General features: G+C 43.2%; 1 protein-coding gene across 1 annotated transcript in view; it reads right to left on the reverse strand.

Moving 5' to 3' along the window:
• LOC109999616 (solute carrier organic anion transporter family member 5A1-like) overlaps window positions 1–21099 on the reverse strand; it is a 38932-nt gene that overhangs the window by 12873 nt on the left and 4960 nt on the right. The window contains exons 2-5 of the mRNA XM_020654706.3: window positions 9019–9151; window positions 6563–6783; window positions 3781–3945; window positions 347–545 (exon numbers count right to left, since the gene is read on the reverse strand). Coding sequence (XP_020510362.3) covers window positions 347–545; window positions 3781–3945; window positions 6563–6783; window positions 9019–9151 — 718 coding nt within the window. The remainder of the gene's footprint in view (window positions 1–346; window positions 546–3780; window positions 3946–6562; window positions 6784–9018; window positions 9152–21099) is intronic.

Below are 21099 nucleotides of genomic sequence, written 5' to 3' on the forward strand. Positions count from 1 at the left end.
TTGGTTTAATCGATCGATGTAAACACAGAGAGAAACCATCCATAGGTCTTTAAAGACGTTGCATAGATAACTTGGCCTCTCTCTAATTATATTTAGTTTGTCTTAATGTTTTTTAACACTTTCCAAGCAGTCCGTTTCTTATCTTTAACTTATGGCTACACTCTAAGGCTCTTCTTTCCTTCTTTCTTTTTTCTGTCATGTGTTTCCTGTAATCCACGAACGTCACTGTGAAACCTGCACAGCGACAACTCAACACCCCGGGTAAATTTAAACTCTAGATTAAGACACAAAAATGGTCGCCTTGACACTGCGAAGTGCTTCCCCCTCCCAGTTCCCCTCAGCTCACCCGGTGGTGTACGGGATGTTGATTCCTCCCAGGTTGATGCTATCGCAGCCCACGATGAACAGTGTGGAGAAGCAGAGCAGGGAGACTCCGCTGCAGATCATGGCCAGCTTGGCCGACTCGCGAGCTCCAAGCTTCAGCTTCTTAATGATGTAGCCGCCCAGGACGATGCCAACGCCGGCGCTGGGCACAATAATCACACCTGCAGGGAGCGAAGGGGGAAGAACATTTTACAAATTAAGATGTTTTGTTCTGATTAAACATGTTTTTATTACTCAAAGCATCAAAGTATAGAAGGAAATCCAGAAAAAATATCTTAACTTGTTGCTCGACTTTACTTTTGAACACAACATGATGACCTTTTATTTACCTACGCCTAATGGTCATTTTACTGACCCGACCTTGAAGGTAACCTTCTTTCCTCTTGTGAGCTAACTAGCTTTGATAATGCCTAAATTTCCCCGGGGGATTAAAATAGTATTTCTGATTCTGATTGAGGACGTTTAGATTTTGTGACCAGAGCTCAACCAGTACAATCTGATCTGTGCAGGTAATGAGTGGTGTCCTTCGTCTCTTCCTGCAGGGGGCACTGGAGTCCCATCGATGCCGGTCTCCATGCTGGAAATGCTGACTCACCCTAACTTTCAGTCTACCTAATGACAGGCTGAGAGCTGGAGCTGAGGTGGGTTTTAATCCTCCTGACAAACCGTTACACCGCACCCGCCTGTCAATCAGGTCAGCTACACGCCTTATTGTGAATTATGCTTATAATTCATAAAATCCAAATGGATTAGAAATCAAAAAAATGTGATGTCCAAACAGTGTGTCCCGATCAAGACATGAGCTAATCAGTCCTTTTTGTTTTTTTGAAACAGGCTGAAAACATGATTACTTTTGAATGGGTGTGTATGTGACTTCTGGTGTTTCTGCAGCCAGCATCTAGTGGGCACTTGATGAACTGCAGGATTTTTACACTTCCACATCTGCTTCATTTTTCAACACCAGACGTTGCCGCTCGGTGTTACCCCTCCCCTCACCCTCCATCCGTCTGACAGGGAAAGTCCCCTAATGTGTGGAACATGTTTGAACGAGCAACTCGGTCCTAAATTTCTTTGGAAGTGTTCGGGATGTGTGAAAAGGGTTTTAGTCATATTCCACAGAGACCAAACAAGAGAACAGTGACCTTCACAATGTTCTTATGGTATATTTTGGTTTCACCCACTACCGGCTGGCATGAGACAAAAATACACAGTATGAGTGGCAGTTTTGATCACAGGCTCTCCAGCCCACTCCTCCTACAGCTGAGACAGTTACACAACTCAACACTGGAACATTTCTGACAACAAAGGTCTTGGGAGAAGGAATGTCTTTGGATCAAATCTTAGAGATTGAAGCATGTGAAAGAGAGGAGATTGTTTTTTTAGATTTGTTTGTTCAGCCATCAATAACCAGAGTTTTTTGTGTGTGAAAAGTAAAAGTTCAGATGACTAATGGTGCCTGCAGGTGTGATGATGAATGAGGTGCTGCCCTTTTGGAACTGGCAGTCAGAATCAGAGGTGAATGTCTTTAGTAATTCAACTCAGGAAAACCGCATAAGTGCCGCTCTTAAACCAAAACACTTTTCAAACATTTGGCAATCGCATAAATAATAATAATAAAATCCTGGGAGTTTCTCTGTTGTTGTGATGCTTGTTGTCTCTATCAACTGACCCCCAGCCACCCCCTTTAGTCCATGATGTTCCTAAAACTCAGTCCCAGCTCTCTCTGCTCAATCATTTCTCGCACAGGTTTAAAACGAGGAAACACTTTTGTGATCAGCCGCTTCAGAAAACCTAAATAGTAACAGTGGCTATAAGAGGTCCGCAGAGTTGAGCAGAACTTTCCCTTTCAGCTTCTTATCAGCTCGAGCAGAGAGACGGCTCTGAGTGGCTCTCTATCTCTGAGGTACACCATGACGGTCTGAGGACTTCTTTAGAACCATGTGATTATTGGGTGTTTATAATCCAAATATGAGCTGGTCTACCAAAGGATCTCAGTGTACATTTTTTTTGTAAAGGAGCAATGTAACTCTGACACCTAGTGTTTAAAATGGGTACTGCAGTCCAAATTCAAAACATTGTAGAGAGCTATCTCTCCGCCCCCTCCTCTCTAGAGTGGATGCTCACGCAGGTTGCCACGTGGTGGACACTGAAGCTTCAGTGTTTAGCCAGCTCTGCATCGGTCTGTAAACCTTTCTGTGTTCTAACCTCTCTCCATTTTTCAAAAGCATCTCCAATATTGATCCTAGTTTGAGCACGTTTCTGCTCGTGGAGCTTATTAGAAACATGCAGAGGCTTTTGAGGTCGGGTACAATCACTTCTATCTGAACCACTTCTCTTGCCCGCTTCCATCGCTGCAAGACCTGTTGGTTTGACACTTGCCTGAAGGTCTGACATTAGCCCTATTCAGACTGCATGTTCAAGGCGCGATATTTATGAGCCTGTGACGTTTCTCCTTCAACCTGAATGTCACAGAGGCGTAAAGGGGGGACAAATTGATCCCCCTAAGTACCGCCTATAGAGGCGTTACAGGGGCGAGACGACAACAGCAGAGGCAGAGGAAGAGCAGAGCTGTCTGGGTGTGTGCATGTCTGAGTGTGAGTGTGAGTGTGTGTGTGTGTGTGTGTGTGTGTGTGGAGCTCCTGCTGTTTCTCTACACATCATGCTTCATCAACCCAGGTACTGTGACTTCACACGGGGCACCAATATTACGCTTTCAAGAAATCTCACTGTGAAAGAGCTACTGACTCGGTGAGCACCGACAGGCCATATAGATTGATATAAAGTAAATGAGAATTCAATCTTCTCATGGTTAATGTTCTTAAGGGTGCTCTTCTCTGTGTTTTAAGGTCATATTGTGTCAGGGTTAATTTCAGAATCTATATGAAAAGAGTTAACATGGCGTGCTAGCATGTCATGTATTAGACTTTATGCCTGTTTAAGCATGTGTGCAGAGCCTGTGTGTGCTTGTATCTTTGTGTTTCTAAATGTGTGTGTGTGTGTTTTATGCACTCAACGCTCCAGCTCTGGGTCCCAGGTGCCCCCTTCATTTGAAGACCAGCAGTTTCTTTATTATTAATGCGTGCTGGCTCGCAGCTGCGGGCCAAAAGCATCTCCTGCTCTGCCCTACGATGAAACCATCAGAGCAGCGCTGAACTGGCAGATATTAAAGTCTGGGGTGTTGTATGAATAATCTGGACTGTCTGCATCCTGTCTGTGCTGCAGCAGAGGCTTTGACATCATGATACTAAAGTTCCTACCAAATTTGAGAGTGTTATCATATAAATCGTAGTTCAAGAAGGACAGACATCGGGTTTTTGAAAGCCGATGTAAAAATTTGACTGGATGAGGCCCTAACTTGGCAGAAAAAAAGAAAAGAAGGTGTTTCATTCAGCTCACCGGTGTAGATGCTGGCGCTGGAGGCCGGGATGCCAAACTGAGACTCGATGAACTTGGGGATGAAGGTGATGAAAGCGGTGACTATGGCGCTCTCCGCCGTGTAGGACAGACTGACGAAGAGGAAGGTCACGTTGCTGAGGATCCTCACTGCTGCTTTGGGCAGGTCTGGAGAGAAAAACAAGAAGAAGAAATAAGAGAAAGACATTTTCTCTTCCCTCTGTCCTGAAAGAATAATGAAAGGATTGTTTGTAGTTTTGACTTAATTAAAAACAGCGGGCCCCCTCCTTATTAGAGGAATGAATTTGTATTTCAAGCATTAAAGGAAACAGAAGAAGAACTAAATCTGAAAGTAAACCCTACATCGTTGACTAAAACGAGAAGTAATAAAAGAGAAACCTCCATTTTTTAATGGGATGATTCAAGTTGAGACTCGGTCGGTCACAAGCAGGTCGGGACGTGTTAGTATGAATTTTCATGAATTCATTCAGGCTAAAGAAATATATACGTATATGTTTCAAGTGAAGGTCTTCTTTGTAGCATATTAGAAGTGTACCAGGATACCATGATAACATGAAAGGTTTGTCAGCCATTCAGGTTCTGCTGCGTTTGTCTGACCTCGGCTAGATAATCCAAAAATAATCCCCAGTCTGTCTCCCGATTTCATCATTGGACATTTACAGCAGAAACACCCCCACCTAACAGGACGTTAAGGTAAAAATTCCTCACACACACACACAAGCAGAGCTGCTGGGGGAGTTCAATTTGCTCGGACAGGAAATAGTTTCTGTCATATTTTGTCCTCGTCAAAACAAATTTTAAGAATATGTCCATGATATGCAATGACTTCCAGACGGCTAAGAGAGACCGACAAGTCCGCGCTGCTACTTCACATGTCATGGCACACTGAACCGTTCTGTTGGGAAACAAAGGATTCATCATTCTCTGAGGCTGCGTTCACACTGCAGGCACAAGTGACCTGAATCTGGGGCATCGGAGAGCCTAGCGGTTATGTCGCGCGCCCCCATGTACAGAGGCTAAAATCTTCGTCACAGCGACCGTCAGTTCGAATCCGACCTCGACCCCTTGCTGCATGTCATCCCCCCCACTCTCTCCTCCAAACATTTCCTGTCTCTCCTCAGCTGTCCTATTAATCAAGGCAAAAAAGTCCAAAGAATAGCTTTCTTTTTCTAAGACCTGAATCTGATTTCTTTGCTCATTTGTGACTCAGATCTGATTCTAAACAGTGTTTCAAATCAGATTGGGCCACTGTCATATGTGGATCCAAATCAGATACAGGTCAGATCTTTGACCTGGATGGACTGAGATGGACTAGGCTTGAGCTAATTCTGACACTGATATCTTCTCTGCTGGTTTCCTGCTGTTGCCGGTGCCTTTTTGATTTCTTCTTCATTTAAAAATCAGACAAATATTATGCTTTGTTGTGCAGTTTATTGTACAAACAGTGTCCGTAGCAGTCTGCGCTGCAACTTCCTCAGATTAGAGTCTTTTCATATGAAGGCACTAGTCCGTCTGCATTCACCACACCTGCTTGTTTTACTTCTGGCAGCCCTTGCGTAGGAGTTGGGATTTTTTTTCTCGCATAAAGAAGAAGGTGTGCAATAGTGATCAGAAGACTGTTGAGTTACCTAGTTTGCATTGTTAATCTGCAGCTCCCTCTCCCATCAGAAACGTGGGCGAGTGAGCTGCGAATCTGCTACGTTTCAGAAGCTCCTTAGTCTGATGGATAAATAAATAAGGTCAGCTACGACCACAAATAGAATCTAATTCACTGAGAATGGACTGCGGCTGCTAAAAGCTCCAAAATGTGTGCATCATATCCCTGCTATCCGCTCCGTCTCAAGGTAGCATATAGCAGTAGCACTGATGATATTCAGGCACAAGCACGCCACAACAAGTTGCCCCACTCCGGGCAGTTTGCTCTTGTTTTGTTTCTTTGTTGTCCTGAATGTGGAGAAAAGACTTTTACTCTGCGCGGAGCTGCACTCTCATGCCGACAGAGCTCACACTTCTGTCCACATGAGGATGATGAGCTCGGGGGGGAGGGGGAGGACATTTATCAAGTCATGAGGTCAGCCTATAAAATTGGGATATGAATTTCAGGACAGGAATTTTGAACTGAATTAACCTCTGGTTATTTTTATAATAGTGTCAAAGTCATTTGAAGACTAAATTAACAATTTATTGATATTTGAAGTCATGCAAAGGCGGACACTTTTTCCTGATCACTGGAAAGTTTGCACGTCACATCTCTTTGGTGCAGTCGCCACCAACTCACAGCAGACGATTTTTTGGATTTTGGATTTTTCTATACATTTGTGAATTTGAAGCTCTTTGCAACGAGGCTGATTTATATCAAATTGGGTCTTTTTCCCCCACAAATTAATGCTTAAAAGGCTCATTTAAATATGCGCTAACAGCACCGGCGCACTTGGTCAGTGCTTGCTCTGCAACGAGTGAGTGTTGCATTTAACCCTTTGCGTGTGTTTTGTGGATTCAATTGTGTCTTTTTGATTCATTTGCACAAGTTTAGGGAGCGCAAAAGCAGTTGAACCCACTTTTTCTGAATCAGTGCCTATGTGTATCTAAATCATTCACCAGCTAATGAATTAGCAACGAGCACAGACTGTTTGGTTTTCATTCATTTGCCGACTGCAACAGGCTGATTTTTAAAGATAGCCAGACCCTATATTTGATATTCTTCTTTGAGAAAAGAGCAAACCCTCCATTTAGAGCTGACATCATGTACGGTGTTTTCTGGTACCTTTGATGTCTTTGCCGAAGCCCATGGACGAGGTGACCGTCTGGTTCTTGTTGTTGTTGCTCTTCTCCTTGTGGACGTCGTCGTCACTGGACAGGTCGTCCATGCTCACCTTTTTCCTCCTCTTCTTCTTCTTGTGTCGGGGCGGCAGCTTCTTGGGGAAGGTGAACATGGGGAAGATGACCAGCAGCATGGCCACGGCGCAGAGCAGGAACCCGCTCCACCTAGACGGGAGAGGGACAGATTGAGAGAAAACGGGATCACATTTGTATCGTTTTAATGTCTCGGCCTCATTACTGTTCACGTAAATAAATAAATCAAATGTAGTCCAGCCTGTGCAAAAATCCCTGGTACACTCATCCATCCTCTCACTGCCATCATCACCTATAATTCATGTAGGAAGCCTGTGGCTGTTGGCTGGTGAGTCACTGGTTGTTCTGTCAGTTAGAGGACGGCATCGCTGAGAGCTGTAAATAGATGACTAACCACATCGCCAACATTCTGACGGATTTACGGAGGGTGTGAGGTATGAGCAGAAAACGTCCCCTAAAGCACAAACATGCATCTTATGTGCTTAAAGTGAGGCCGTAGAAACCAAGAATTATATTTTAACATCATCAGTCGCAGCTGGTAAATGATTCTCCAGGAGGGGCGCAATTTCTCACAGATAGACCGGGATGTCCATCTTAGTTAGTTAGCTTGAGGCTAACACATAATGGAAAATGCCATTTACAGGCTAAATTAATTAGCATTGTGATTGCTGTAGTTTTGACGCAAGAAACGATTTATTAGTTAAGAGATACTTAGTTTGTTTTTTAACATTTTCTACTAGTGTTGTAGCAACAACTCCGCTTTTTGAAGGTCTACTCTACTCTGTCTTGTCTCGGTCACAGACTGGGCGGACATCGGGTTTTAAATCATGACCGGTCAAGACCACCACTGAGAGGCTATTTTTCCACATCATTACTGTGAATAGAAGTAAAACGCCTCTTTTTAAAAGAACAAATAACTTACATTCATTTGTAGTTTGATTTCTATCCGCTGGTTACAACCCCAAACCTTCCCGGTGTAACAGTCTAAGTGAGCGACGCGCCTCCTGCACACAAGATGATGATTTTCTCATTGATATTTATGGTCTTGGTCTTGACTCGGTCTCGCCCTGCCTTGGTCCTGGTCTTGTCTTGGTCTCAGAGCACTCTGGTCCCGGGTTTCACTCGGTCTCAATTAGTGTGGTCTTGACTGCAACACTAATCTCCACAGTCTGTGACTACAGTTGTGTCATTGGCAAAAAAAAAGTCGGCAGTTTGTGGGCTGAATGCATTAAGTCCAACTGATCAGCAAATCGAGGGGGCGGGCCATGACACCTGTCAATCATTCACATTATAGAAAGTAATGGAAGAGGATGCTACAGAGTTTGGGCTGTAAAAATTCTGCCCATTTAAACATGTTGTGTGTTTTTCTTGTAACAAATAAGGATTCAGCTTCTTCAAAATTTAAATCATTTGAAGGTTCATTTTCTTATCTAAACATTCGCTGAGAGAAGTTTAGAAACGTGGCATCAAATCTCTTGTCATTGTTTATAAAATGTGTTCAGGCAAAAAGGCAAAAAAAGCCATTTTTTTGCACAGCAAGATTACATACAAATTGAATGCGAAGACCAGGAAGTTAAAGTCAGGAGAGCCTCAGTGTTGAGATTCTCCTAAGATCCCAGCAGTAAAGATTGAGCTGACCTTGACTTGGAGACAAACCTGACAAACCATTAATTTGGTTTTTGATGGTTTTTCTGGCTATTAATTGCCCTGATTGGTTGGACAGTTGAGAGTGACATGGAACATTTGGAGGAGAGAGTAAGGGAAGAAATGCAAAAAAATGTCCAGGATTTGACTCAAACCTTGGGACGGCGGTGAGGACTGTAGCCTTCTGCACATGAGGCCCTGAAGCTAAACTGACGCCCTGAATTTAGACTTTTTAAAAATCTGCATCATAATGTTGGTGTTTGGGAATCTTTGAAGCTCTAAATTGAATTGCATTCCATCAAAAAAGAACGTCGGGAAATGTATGTTCATCCGAGAAATCCTGGTACCAAGCGGAGCTGGGTTAAGCCTGAACTAACCCACAGGTCATTGACCTCGGCACTGGAGTTAATCTTGAAACAATCTCTCTGAAAGCGGGTAAAATTCACCAAGCTGTGCGAGCCTGATGATGATGATGTTGTGAGTCCAGACAACGTCTTCTTTTTGGTTCTCTGACATATTTGGAAGAGCTATTATTCATGGTTTGTGTTTTAATTGACCCAACACTAATGATAAGTTTCACAAGAAACAGGAGACAAAAAAAATCTTCTGAGTGGATATTTCTAGATGCGAGTCCTCAAAGGTTTCTGAGAGATTGGAGCAAAGTTTTTATTTTGTTTTCATACACGCCGGTTGTACCACCAAAGGTAGAGAGATAGTTCTCACCAGTTTCCGATGAAGCGGGGGTCGCTTTGATCAATGTTCACAATAGTCTTGGGGTCCACGTAGAAGCCGATGAGGACTCCTCCCAGCAGGTAGCCAGCCGCTGGACCCAGTGCTCCCATCACGTACATCATGGCTGAGGAGAGGACGGAGAAAGAAATGAGGGGAGTGCTGAAACTTCAATGCAAAATAAACCATTAAAACAGACCAAACATGTCACGTATTACTGTTTCATGAAGTGATGTTACTAAACATGTTTGCCTTCTTCCACATCCAGCAGACACGAGGAAATAATATCATTCCATAGAGTCTTGTTTCTATCCATCTGATGATCATATGTCCAATATTCACCGTCTTTTACCTCTGTGTTTGGCCTCCACCATCTCCTGAACGCTCTATCCATTTCATATAACATAACCGCTTGGTTGAAAGGTCTTAAGAGAACGGTCTAGACCTGCTCTTTGGCAAAGTGTCCTGGGACAACATTTGTTTTTAATCGGCGCTCTAAAAATAAAGATTGATTGGATTAAATGCAATTTTTTTGCCTTTGCTGTCTTTGTGTTTCGATCCAGATTGAGCAACAACGGTGCGATAGGAGGGGCTGTAAACTTCTGCGTCAAACTTGCTAAACTATCTAAACTCGGCGCCTAACTTTAACCCTTATGTAATGCCACAAGTCAAACTAATCTAGCTTTAAGAGCGAGGTACAAAAGGCTGTGTGTGTGTGGGTCATGCGTGCGGATCATATGACGCTGTAACGAGGGGGCCTGCTCGTGGCTGAGAATAAGATTTCTCCAATTAGAGGGAATTAACATCCCAAAGTCCTTGGCTGAGGTTGAAAGCAAACACAAAAAATCCAGTGGCGTGACTTAAAAACCCCAAAGCTGGGCCAGGCACTGGACCAGACTGAAGGTTATCTAACTGTCAGAGTCCTGGGAACCCAGCGGGGGGCTCTGGGTTCATGTCGGCAGTCGTTTCAGAGACGCCTCGCGGAGAGATTAAATCACCGGTTTGGTTCTTTTCAAAATGAGTTGACAACGGCCGACTCTGGAGCCTGCGTTTTGGGATATGATTTGTTATAAAACACTCATTTTCCCACACATTTCCCATCTGATTTTCCATGCTGTATTTTACCTAAAGGCTTTATATGCACACACTTAAATGTAATAGAAATCAAGTATATCCTCTGAAAATAACTCTGTGAGTCATGACTGTCTACAATGGGTGTAACACCCGAGTCCCACTGTCTGTGATGTTTTCAGAGTTTTCAGAGTCCTATCTTCACTTTGTTTACATCGCCAGGACGGCTGGCTGACTCCTCCCCTCGTGTATAAAAGTTGTTTAATTGAGGGACTAGAGAAAAGAAGAATAACATACTGTACTCACTGCTTAACTGTGTTTCTAGATCACGATCATTTCAGGTAAATTTACATGCAGTGTGAAGATACCAGCATAATAAAGATCGCTAGCATTAGCATGCTAACACAACAATGCAGCGCGAGTTGTTTTGGTTTCATGCTGGTGCTCAAGGGCGACATCTGCTGGATCAAAAAATCGCATATAAAGCCTTTAAGAGCTTTAATATCTAGACCTTGATTCTTGGAATAAATAGATTTAAAATTCAAATGTAAACATCTACGGTTTGTCTTGTTAGGTATCCTGAAATGGTGCCACTTTCAGGCATCTTTGCCCAAGGAAGAAGTAAACTGAGTCTAAACCACGTTTAACTTGACTTTGAAGACTTTCCACGCATCAGTTTGAGCGCTGCAGTCATTCAACTTCACAGAAACAGATGTCCTGACCCTCCAACACATCTCTCCACTCGACATGTTACATCATCACCAGGGTCGGGGATGATAAAGCATCGGGATGGGATTGAGGGGGTTGGGCTTTCCAAAGGGGACCCAGCCGCATCGTGGATAATCCTTTATCTAGCAGGAGGAGAGGGAAAACCCTCGGCTGGATGGTCTGCCGTGTTTATGTAACGCGACGCAGACCATCAGCAGAGGGATGAACCACGAGCAGGCTGCTGGTGGAAAGTCAGACGAGAGACAGTGGGAAAAAAATAAATAAACTGAAAGATGCAGAGATGGACAGAGATGCTGAGAGAGATTAAGACGGTTAAAAATAAAAATGAGTAGATGTTGGGTGTAGGTCTACACTAATGACAGGAAAAAGAGAATGTGTGTCAATGTAAAACAATGTGAAAGATGAATAAAGTTTAACCCATGCTGACGTCTATCTTTTGTTTTTCTCCTGCTGATAGTGCTGGCTGTCAAATTGAAGTGCACAGTCCAAACACTCCCAATCCCGGCAGGTGGACACAGGCTTCAAGGTGTGACTGACATTTTTCAATTTTTATCATTTATTTTATTTCAAACAATAAACAATAAATTAGTGTCGAAACTAAAATGAGCATTCACTCGGACGAAAAAATAGACCCTTCTAATCCTCACTTCACCTGAACCTTAAGCACAAATGTTGCTTATTATAGACACGTCTCTGTTTTTATTGTTTATATTTGGTGCTTTCTAAATCAACAGACTTGTAAAGGCATACAGGTGTAGCACATTTTTCAAAAAATCTAGTGTAGAGCATGATCGACTAATCGCCCAGCCGATATTAGCATATCAAATGACTGTGGGTATCGGCTAATTTTATCCTAGACATGTGCAGATATTACCAGATTTATTCTCCAGTCAAAAAGTATTTAATTTGAGTATCGTTGGATTACACTAGCAGTTCTTTTTCACCAGCAGAGGGCGCTATATGGATTACAACAAGCATTATCACCCTCCAGAGTGTAAGGCGGTGATGCACAGTTACTTTTCTACGTTTAATATCTTTTCCACAAGTGTTTGATAACTGCATTTTAGAGATCAACGCAATAAAGGTGTGTCTTTTTTCGCTTAAGATCGAAGATAGATATAAGAAAGATATCGGCCGATCGATCAAGATATCGGTATCTGATTTTTGTTTCTCCCTGATAACGGTATCGCCCCCAAAGAACCTGTATTGATCAGGCCATGATCTACAATCCATCCATCCGACCTTCTGTAATTATAAATTATAAATGCACTTCAACAAGAGCATGGAGACATGCCTCAAACAGACTGATGTCTGTGAAAAGAACAAGACAAAGAGGGAGGGTGACAAAACACTTACATAAAGAATTTAAAGCATGATAAAGACAATAAAAGGAGGGAGAAAAGAGGAGAGAGAAGGGGAGAAATAAGAGTGACAGGACGGAGGAAGAGGGGGAGCAGAAACAGAGAGATGGAGGAGTTTGTGTCGAGGCAGCAGTGTGTTTGTGCTGATGGAGGAAAAGACTTCCTTTGCTATTAAAGTCATCAGATTTTTCCGCCTCCTTGTTCACGTCAGTGCGTTTACTGAAAGCAGGCTGTGACTCTGATTCCTCCCCCTCTTCATCAGGAAAAATCCAGTAAGTGTGAACGCCAACATGGACAGTAAATGACCCAGAAAGAGATCATGCAAGATAAAGAAATTATTTGGAAAGCTGTTTTTAATTAAATGCCATTAATTAAATGCCATCAACTTTGACTGTAGAGCTCGCAAAAACCAACACAAACTCAACGTCCCTCACAGGAGCTTTAAGGTCAACCACATTATTTACTCAAATCACAAAACTGCTGTTAGAGCTGAAAACAACTCAACCTCTACCCTGCTGTTTGTAATATTTAGTAAATGGACCTTCCGGCTGAAAGACGGCCGACTCTTCCACTGATCCACAGCCGCCCCTTGCAATGTGAAAAAGTGTCTCTCCTGATCCCTGACATCTTTCCTTCCTCTCTCCTGCTCGATCGCCTTAGCGCGCCATGCACATCACTAAAAAACCTCACACTTAAATCAGTGTCTAGTTTGAAAAAACAACAACATCACCATGATGTTCTGTTTGCTGCAGACCTGTCCTATAGTAACTCACAGCCGACTCTTTTTTTTTTATATATCAGCAGGTCACCTGTTATAAAACAGGTGGATTCAGCAAGGCAGAGTGATCCGGTCCAATCTGGTTTAAGACACAGACTGAAATGTGCTGTGACTCATGATTTACTGCCTGAAACACCAGCTCCTCTTCTTAGCATGTAGCTTCTTAGCCACCTTTATTTTATACTTTATTCCTCCTATTCATGGAGATAACTAGAAAGGTGACTGTAAGAATAAGATATAACAGGAAATGTACAAAATGTGCATACAGGAGCTGTGCAATCCTGCAGGTATCAAACATCTTAAAGATCCAATATTATCCTAATTTTCATCTTTCATGTTGTCAGCGTGTAAAACCTATAGAGGAGCTTTACATGATATGCAGCTCAAAAAACTCCATGACACCCTCATTTCAGCCTCTGCCTAAAAACGTTTTGTTTCAGTTGCTGTCTCTTTAAGGCCCCCTCTCTCCACATGCCCACTTCTGATTGGCCAGCTCTCTGGAAGCCTTCAGAGGGGGCAGAACGCTGCAGGGCTGCCATGAGGCGGGTGCTCTCCAGTGCAAGGAGAAGAGAGCCTATGTGAGAGGTTTCAATGGCTCATGTAGAGGCTTGAAGCCTTCTGGTGAAATTCTTGTTTTCATATCGGGGAACTATCGCACGATTTGCAGAACAAGCCCCCTGCAGGCTTCTCCTGGGATTACACCAACATACGTTTAACTCATGATCAGAAACATTGCCCACGTTTAGTTTGGGAATCCAGCATTGACACACTCAAGGTACCTTTTTAAATGGGGCTCAGTATAGGTCAACTTTAAAGGAGACATAAAATTAAAAATCCACTTGTACAGTGTTTTTGAACATATATTTGGGTAACCTGAGAGTCTACTGACCCACAACATGTGAAATAAACCCATCCAGTCCTTTGTTTGTGGTCTGCATAAGTCTTACAACACAGAGAAAATGCTCCATTTTAAATGTGCTCTCCTTGTGATGTCACAGTGGGATTCTGGTAAAAAAAAAAAAAATCCCCTCCCCTCCCCTGGTATCTCCACCCATGGACTCCACCCTCAGCCTAGAGCAAAACTTTAGTACAGGTCCACCATTTTTATTCTTGTTACAGAGGAGTGACGTCTACTGGGAAAACTCTCATTTAAAGAGACACACAAACGAAGCATTCTGAGAGAGCTGGTTTATACAGGGTCACAAACCTCCTCTGGTGCTTGATTCATGTTTTATTTGACCAAAGCACAGCACAGATGTTTCATTTAGACCACAGGGGGACTGTCTGAAAAAGGTGGAAAATGGGGATAATGTGTCCTCTTTAATACTCTAATTTGTCCTCCATCAGACTTCTCCTCTTACAGAAGTTGCGTCTGAAGTCATTTAGCTGTACCACCCTGATCACATGAATCTGGTTGTGCTGGGCCAGTGACAGGCAACCCAACAGGGCCGTAAAAGAAATTGATTATTGCAATAAATTAAAGGAAACGCTGTGTAAGAGTCATTAAATGTAAAATGTAATTTTGAAATAACAGTTTAATTTTAAGCGAGCCCCAGGAAAATGTGAACTTCAGTCAACAAGCAAAGGCTTGTAAGCTTTCAATAAATGAAACATTAATCACAAACATTAATCAGGATTGGAGATGCCAAGTTTGATTCCAGGTTTTATTACGCTGATGGATGAGTTTTTTGGGCCATTCAGCTTCTTAAACGTTACAACTCTGCAGCTGCCTTTTTTTTTGGCTTTTGTCCAAACGTTCCAAACGAGAGCAGAATAAAAGCTGAGAGAGGAGGCCGTGTCACGTGGAGAGACAGACCGACACAGCTGGGGCCGGGCCAGGCCAAACCGTGGCGGGACTAGGAGCAGGGAGACACAATGAAATGTTATGGGGTATGGCAGCGTTGTCATGGCAATCTGCTGACCCGGCGCTGTCTCGTTACAACTTCCACCAACGGGACTGCCAGAGCCGACATCAGCCTCCATTAAATCTGTGAAGAAATGAAATCCTGCAAACGTTTTTTCTCTCACTTTTCTGATCCTCAGTTTGTGCGGCTGAGAGAGACCGCTGGACGTCAAAAAAAAATAGTGATTTATGGGAAACTCCGGAGATCAAGCATCTCAGTTACAAAAAGGAAGGAAGTCACAAGAATCAGATTTTACAAGAATGGATCAAATAGTATCGGAAGAGGTCGGGACATCCTGATGTCAGGTACCTAATACCAGTTAAGCTCCAAAAACAAAATGCTCTCCATCTCCCATAATGCACCTTGATAGTTCCTTTTCATTACACCCTCTCTGCCTGGTTCATGACTTTGCCTTAAGACTCTACGACTCGAAACATGAAGTGACGTGTCAGACAGGCACAGAATGAGGACAGAGGGACGCGGAGACAGACCACAGGTATCTGTTTGAGCGCATCATTCGAATTGTGGTTTCCATTTTTTTCTTTCACGTCTGGAAAAAAAAAGCACAGAGATGAGTCGACACTAAGCTGGAATAATTCACAGAAACCTCCGGTTACTGTTTTTATTTCGTATGCCACCCAAAAACAGGAAACCAAACATAACCTGATTTTAAAACCAACACGTTGAACACCAGAAAAAAAAAATCAACCACAAAAATTTTTTACTGACCTATATGAAACACACATTACTGCGAGGAGGCCGAGCCCCTTTATGTACCTTTTCTGTTTCATCGTCATTTTGACCTGGAGAGAAGCAGGAGTTGTGAGGAGATGGAGTCCATACATGATGACCCAATCAGTGCTCCGCTTTAACCCGTCAGCTCCCAGGATATTTCTAACTTCATCCTCTGCTCACGCCCCGCTGATAAAAGCCTTTAAATCGAATAATGTAAAGAAGCTTCCACTCTCACTCTCCTCACAGCTCCATCGATTTCTGTGAACACAAACTAGTCCAGAGAAACTCGGGAAACACGACACAACCACACCTCAAGGGGGTTAGCAGCTGTGAGGTTAGGATCCTTTAAGTGGACACAAGTCTTCACTAAACAGCTATTTGTTGTTATTTGTCAGAAGAGAAAATTTGTGTTTATGTGGACTTGAGTATTCCTGTTATGAGCCTTATCCCGGTTCTGATCATATTCAGGATGTGGCGTTTACATGCACACACAGAAACCTGGTTTTTCATATCCCTGTACCCATGATCAATACCAGTATCCAAGTTTCTGATTACTGCATTTTATTTGAGCAGGCGCCCGCGATGTGACATGAAGTGAACCGTACTCACATTCGTCAAAGGAACTGGACTTTGGGGGTGAAGCCAAGACCAAGACCGTAAATATCTCTGACAAATCATCATCTTGTGTTTAGCGGGCGTGTCACTCACTTAGACCGTAACACCGGTAAAGTTGGGGACATAATCGGGGGGGGGGGATAAAAATCTATTTATGAATTGAAGTTTTTTATTCTTTTAGAAGGCGTTTTTCTTCTAATCTCAGTGATGGCGTGGGAAAATATCCTTTCAGTGGTAGTCTTAACCGGGCTTGATTTAAAATCCGGAGTTCAAACAATCTGAGACTGAGACCTTCAAAAAGTGGTCTCAAGACCGATTTCGAGTACTACAACACCAGATTTGATTTGCATATACAGGAGAAACTTTTTGTTACAAAATGGGAACTTTCGGGGATAAAGAAAATGCTGTTTTTTTTTAATCGATAATGATGATTTAGCTCACCTTCACTTTGACAGATTCTTGGGTTATATAGCGTTTTAAAATACACAAAGATTTAACTTTAAAATAAAGATCCTGATAAGAGTCTGTGATGGACTAGTGATGTTAGTAACTCGACTCTTTACAGTAAATGTTGTGTTGTGTGAAATGTTCACAGTTCTTTAAAGACAAGGATTAGTCAACGCATCACAAAGATAACTTAGGATAAAGATAATCAGGAGCTGCAGCACAAAAGGTTTCTTCCTATTGTGACATTTCCAATTTATAAAAGACACAGTACACACACACACACACACACACACACACACACACACAGAGGCTTTCGATCTGAGAAACTAAGCACTGTGATGTTGGCCTGAAAAAACCCCCAGACACTAATATCACCCGTGTTTTTTCAGCACTCTAAATACTGCTGGTCGGATTTCTCTTCTTTTTTTTGTCCTCTGACCGCTGTTTCCCCCAGTCGGGAAAAAAAAAACAACCAACCAACCACAACGCAGCTTTTAGGCAGGATTAGGAATCTTTCTGTGTCGGGGACAGACAAACAGCTAAATCCATTAAACGCAGCGACAGAAAAGAGTTCCGTTGATGAGACCGACACAGCTGAACAGGTCGTTGTACGTCTTATTAGAGGAATAAAAGGCTCTTTAATGGACTACTTGGACAAAATGAAAAAAACACACCACCCAAACAGAAAGCAGCTGGATAAAGAAGGGGCTGCTAAAGATGGTCCAGACTATAGACATGAACATATATCATAAAGAAAAGAAAAGCATGTAAGGGTGCTCACTGGGCTCGGTTGTTCTGTACCATAATGAAGCACGTTTATCTCCCCTCACCATTCCCCCGCTGGCCTGCACTCACACTGCTCCAGGACTAACTGGGCCTGAGCACAGTTAATACAACACATGCATGGCTTTACGTGGTCATTGAGCATGCTTAGACAGATTCAGGAAAAAAGGGACGCACGTTGGAGTCTGCTTATTTTGAGTCTTTCTGGTCAGATGCAACCTGGACTTCTTGATTAAGCAAGGTGGGGATCGATTATACTTTATGTCCAGTACGGTGTATGCTCATGCATGAGCAACTTTACCATGCAAAAGCGCACCGCTTTCGGCCATGCAAGGGCCAAGGAAGTGTACCAAGTTTGAGCACGGATCAGAGCACTCACACTGGTTAAACGAACTGGACTTTGGGGGTCAAATATGCTTGGGTACAGTACAGATTTTCTAGTGTGAGTGCACCCTTAGTGTATTGTTTTCTGTCTCCCCTGGCATCAATGTGACCAAAGAAGAGTCCTGAAGTAATCCTGTGTATCAGTATAACATGCAGACATGTCTCTGAGTCCACTGTGAAACTAAATCCTGTCACATCTGACATCAGTCTAATCTTCATTAAAAGCTTTATGATATTCTCACAGACAACATGACAAAGCATGCCCTGCTAAACCCAAACGACGACCATATTGCATCTCTGAACTGGCACATTAAAAATTTCAAGTGGCTGCAGCATGGCCCGCTGCCTCTTCATGGGAGCCAAACAGAGCGTCTCTTATCGGGGCTACAATGTAATATTGTGCTGAATTATTCGAATGGATGTCTGTTACGCCTTTGGGCATGATGTCAAATGTAGGCTAACACAAAGCAGGCCAGAAATGGACCAGAATGTTTGTTCTGCAAGCTGACGGCGGGGTCCACTTACCAACAAGAGCACAAAAAGTGGGATGTGGTAATGAAGGTTCAAAATCCAGAGGAAAGCCAAATAAAAAAGACAGGACAGTGGAAGCTGTTGTAGCAGCAAGTCAATGCCCCAAATGTTTAACAATTCAACCTGGACTCACGACCGTTTGTGGAATAGAACCAAATCCTGAACACAAAAATTCCCCTTTTTGTTTGCATCTTTCAGAGATAATAGCAAATGCTGAGCCCCAGAAAATCCACTTGGGTGGCAGGCCGGGTCAGCCTAAAACCCTGGAGACAGGAGTTTGATTCCAGCAGGAGAGTACAGTTTAAAGGCACAGTATGTAAATTCCATCGGCAGGAGGCTCTTAATCAAAACAATAACAAAAGATGACATCGAGGCCGGCAGGGAATCATGGGAGTGATTCTCTCAGCTACTCCTCCTCCAATTGAAATACATTTGTTTGTTATTGGTGCTGACTGACATGAAAGAATGAAAAAAGTACTTATCAAGGAATATGATTTTATACGTTTTATAAGTTATTTTACAAGCAGCACTTGAACTATCTCATCTGGATGCAATGGGCAGGTGTCCCAATAATTTTGGCCTGGTGTTTAATCAGAAGCACCAACAGTTCACCCCAATTAAACCAGCATTAGACACGCCGAACGGCTTCAAAGCTCCTGAGAGAATCAGGGCGTTTCTCCTGTTGGATTCCCCATCGAAATAACACATCACTGGGGAATCAACCCCATCTTTGTCCTGCAGTGACATCCCTTGTTATTATTATTCAGGGCGGGGCAGGGCTCAAACAGAATATGTTGCATTGTGTTGCTGCTTGGCTGGCCCCGATCCCGGAGGAGCAGAGGCCATTTTTTAAGATTCAAGGGAAGTTAAAACCTCCCTCCCGGTTTGCTCTTTTATCTCCACTAACAGCTGAGGGGAACCGGTAAGCACCTCTGATCTGAGAAAGGATTACCAGACAAATGGTACCCATTGATTTCTGTTTGGGTCTAACACAGGGCATGTGCCAGGAAAGCCCGCGCTGCCTTTTTGTAAGTGCTGCTCAAGCTGCGTTTCAAAAGTGTCTGCAGAGGAAAGAAGCAGCGGGCTGAATGAATACAGCAGTGGTCTACATGGATGGCATTCCTGCTCAATCCACAGCTGTACATTTAAGAAAGACATAATCTGTCTCTGCTCATGTTCTCCCTCTAACATAATAACCTAAGGAGGCTAAGTAGCATTAGAGGACTATCAGTGTAGTCAGCCCTTTGTGCACATTTCATGGTCGATATCAGACACACTATAGGAGTCGGAGAGGCAGAGAGGAGAAGAAACACTTCAAGTTACTTTGCGTTGCATTTTCCAAACAACCTGCAAACTAAATTCGCTGTAATACTTTCCATCTTTCAAGCAGGTTAATCAACCGCTTAACCCCAATTCCACAAATGTCATACAGCAGTTCCTGGATTCATCCCAAAGTAACCTAATATTCAGGGGAAATGGGGAATGAATGTGTGCTTCTATCCTCTGTTGTTATGCAAGTGGAAGGAGTTGAGTATTAAAAGCTGCTGCTGCTAATTCTCCAGGTGGGTGTTATTTAACCGCTGCAGAAGACAAATGTGCATTTAAGTGACTCGGTTAAAGAGCACGGTTCAAACTTACATCCATGACAAGAAGTGTGAACGATGTGGCAAAAGACAGAGCACTAGTGGGGCCCTTTGTGGCTTTTTGATCCTCATCTATAGATTAACTATGTGTACAAAAAACTGGAGCCTGGCTGATTTTTTACAGCACATATGAACACTGGTTTGTCCCCCTCCCCCACCCCACCCCACCCCACCCCACCCCACCCCGATCAGAATCCTGAGTAATGCTTCTTAAGGCTTTACGGGTTGTGCAACAGGGTCATTGTGTTTGTATATTTTTACACAAGTTTGTGTTTTTTGGTGCAGATCTCATGCAATTCAAGCAACATAGGTTTGTGGTACTCGTTAGTTTGTGCTTCTCTGTTAACATGGGGATTGTTGTTTGATTTGCATTGTTCATTGATTGTCCTGTGGGGGGGGGGGTTGCTAAATGTGTGCAGCTCCATTTCACCGAGGGGACAATCACAACACTTGTATCGTGTTGCTGATATTTGAGGGGAATAATATGGCAGCCTTTGTGATATTCTGATTTTTTTTTAAGCTTAAATGGATATTGACCTTTGACTGTTTAAGATTTTGAATTAATATGACTCTTCAAAAGGTTTTGCAGAATCACGTTGTAACTGTTACAAATATATATTCGTGATAGGAACGTATCGGCCGGATATCGGCGGACAGATGATGTTTATCCGTCCGGCTCTTAAAATTGGGGGGGGAGGGAATAAAACGCTTTCTGTAGCCCTTTTCAGACTTCTTCTTCTGCAAAAGTGCCGTAACTGAGCTCGGCCGCCATCACGTCCGTTCATACTGATTCCATGACGGCGTAATGTTGTTGTCCCAGTCTGTGAATTAGCATTGCGTTTTCGGTAGAAGCACGGCACAGCGGGAGCTCCACATACAGTCAGACATGCACGCACACACACGGCGCTGTGCTCCCCCGCTGGATCCGCTGAAACCCATCTCGCCCCTGTAACACCTCCAGAGACAGAACAGAGGGGGGATCACTTTGTCCCCCCATTACATCTGAGGACTAATCAGATTGAAGCTTTTATTCTGAATTTGTTAAAGGGGTATTTATTAAGTGAATTTCTTCATGATCTCCCTCTCACACACAG

Source organism: Labrus bergylta, chromosome 4, assembly GCF_963930695.1.
Source record: "Labrus bergylta chromosome 4, fLabBer1.1, whole genome shotgun sequence".
Lineage (NCBI taxonomy): Eukaryota > Metazoa > Chordata > Actinopteri > Labriformes > Labridae > Labrus > Labrus bergylta.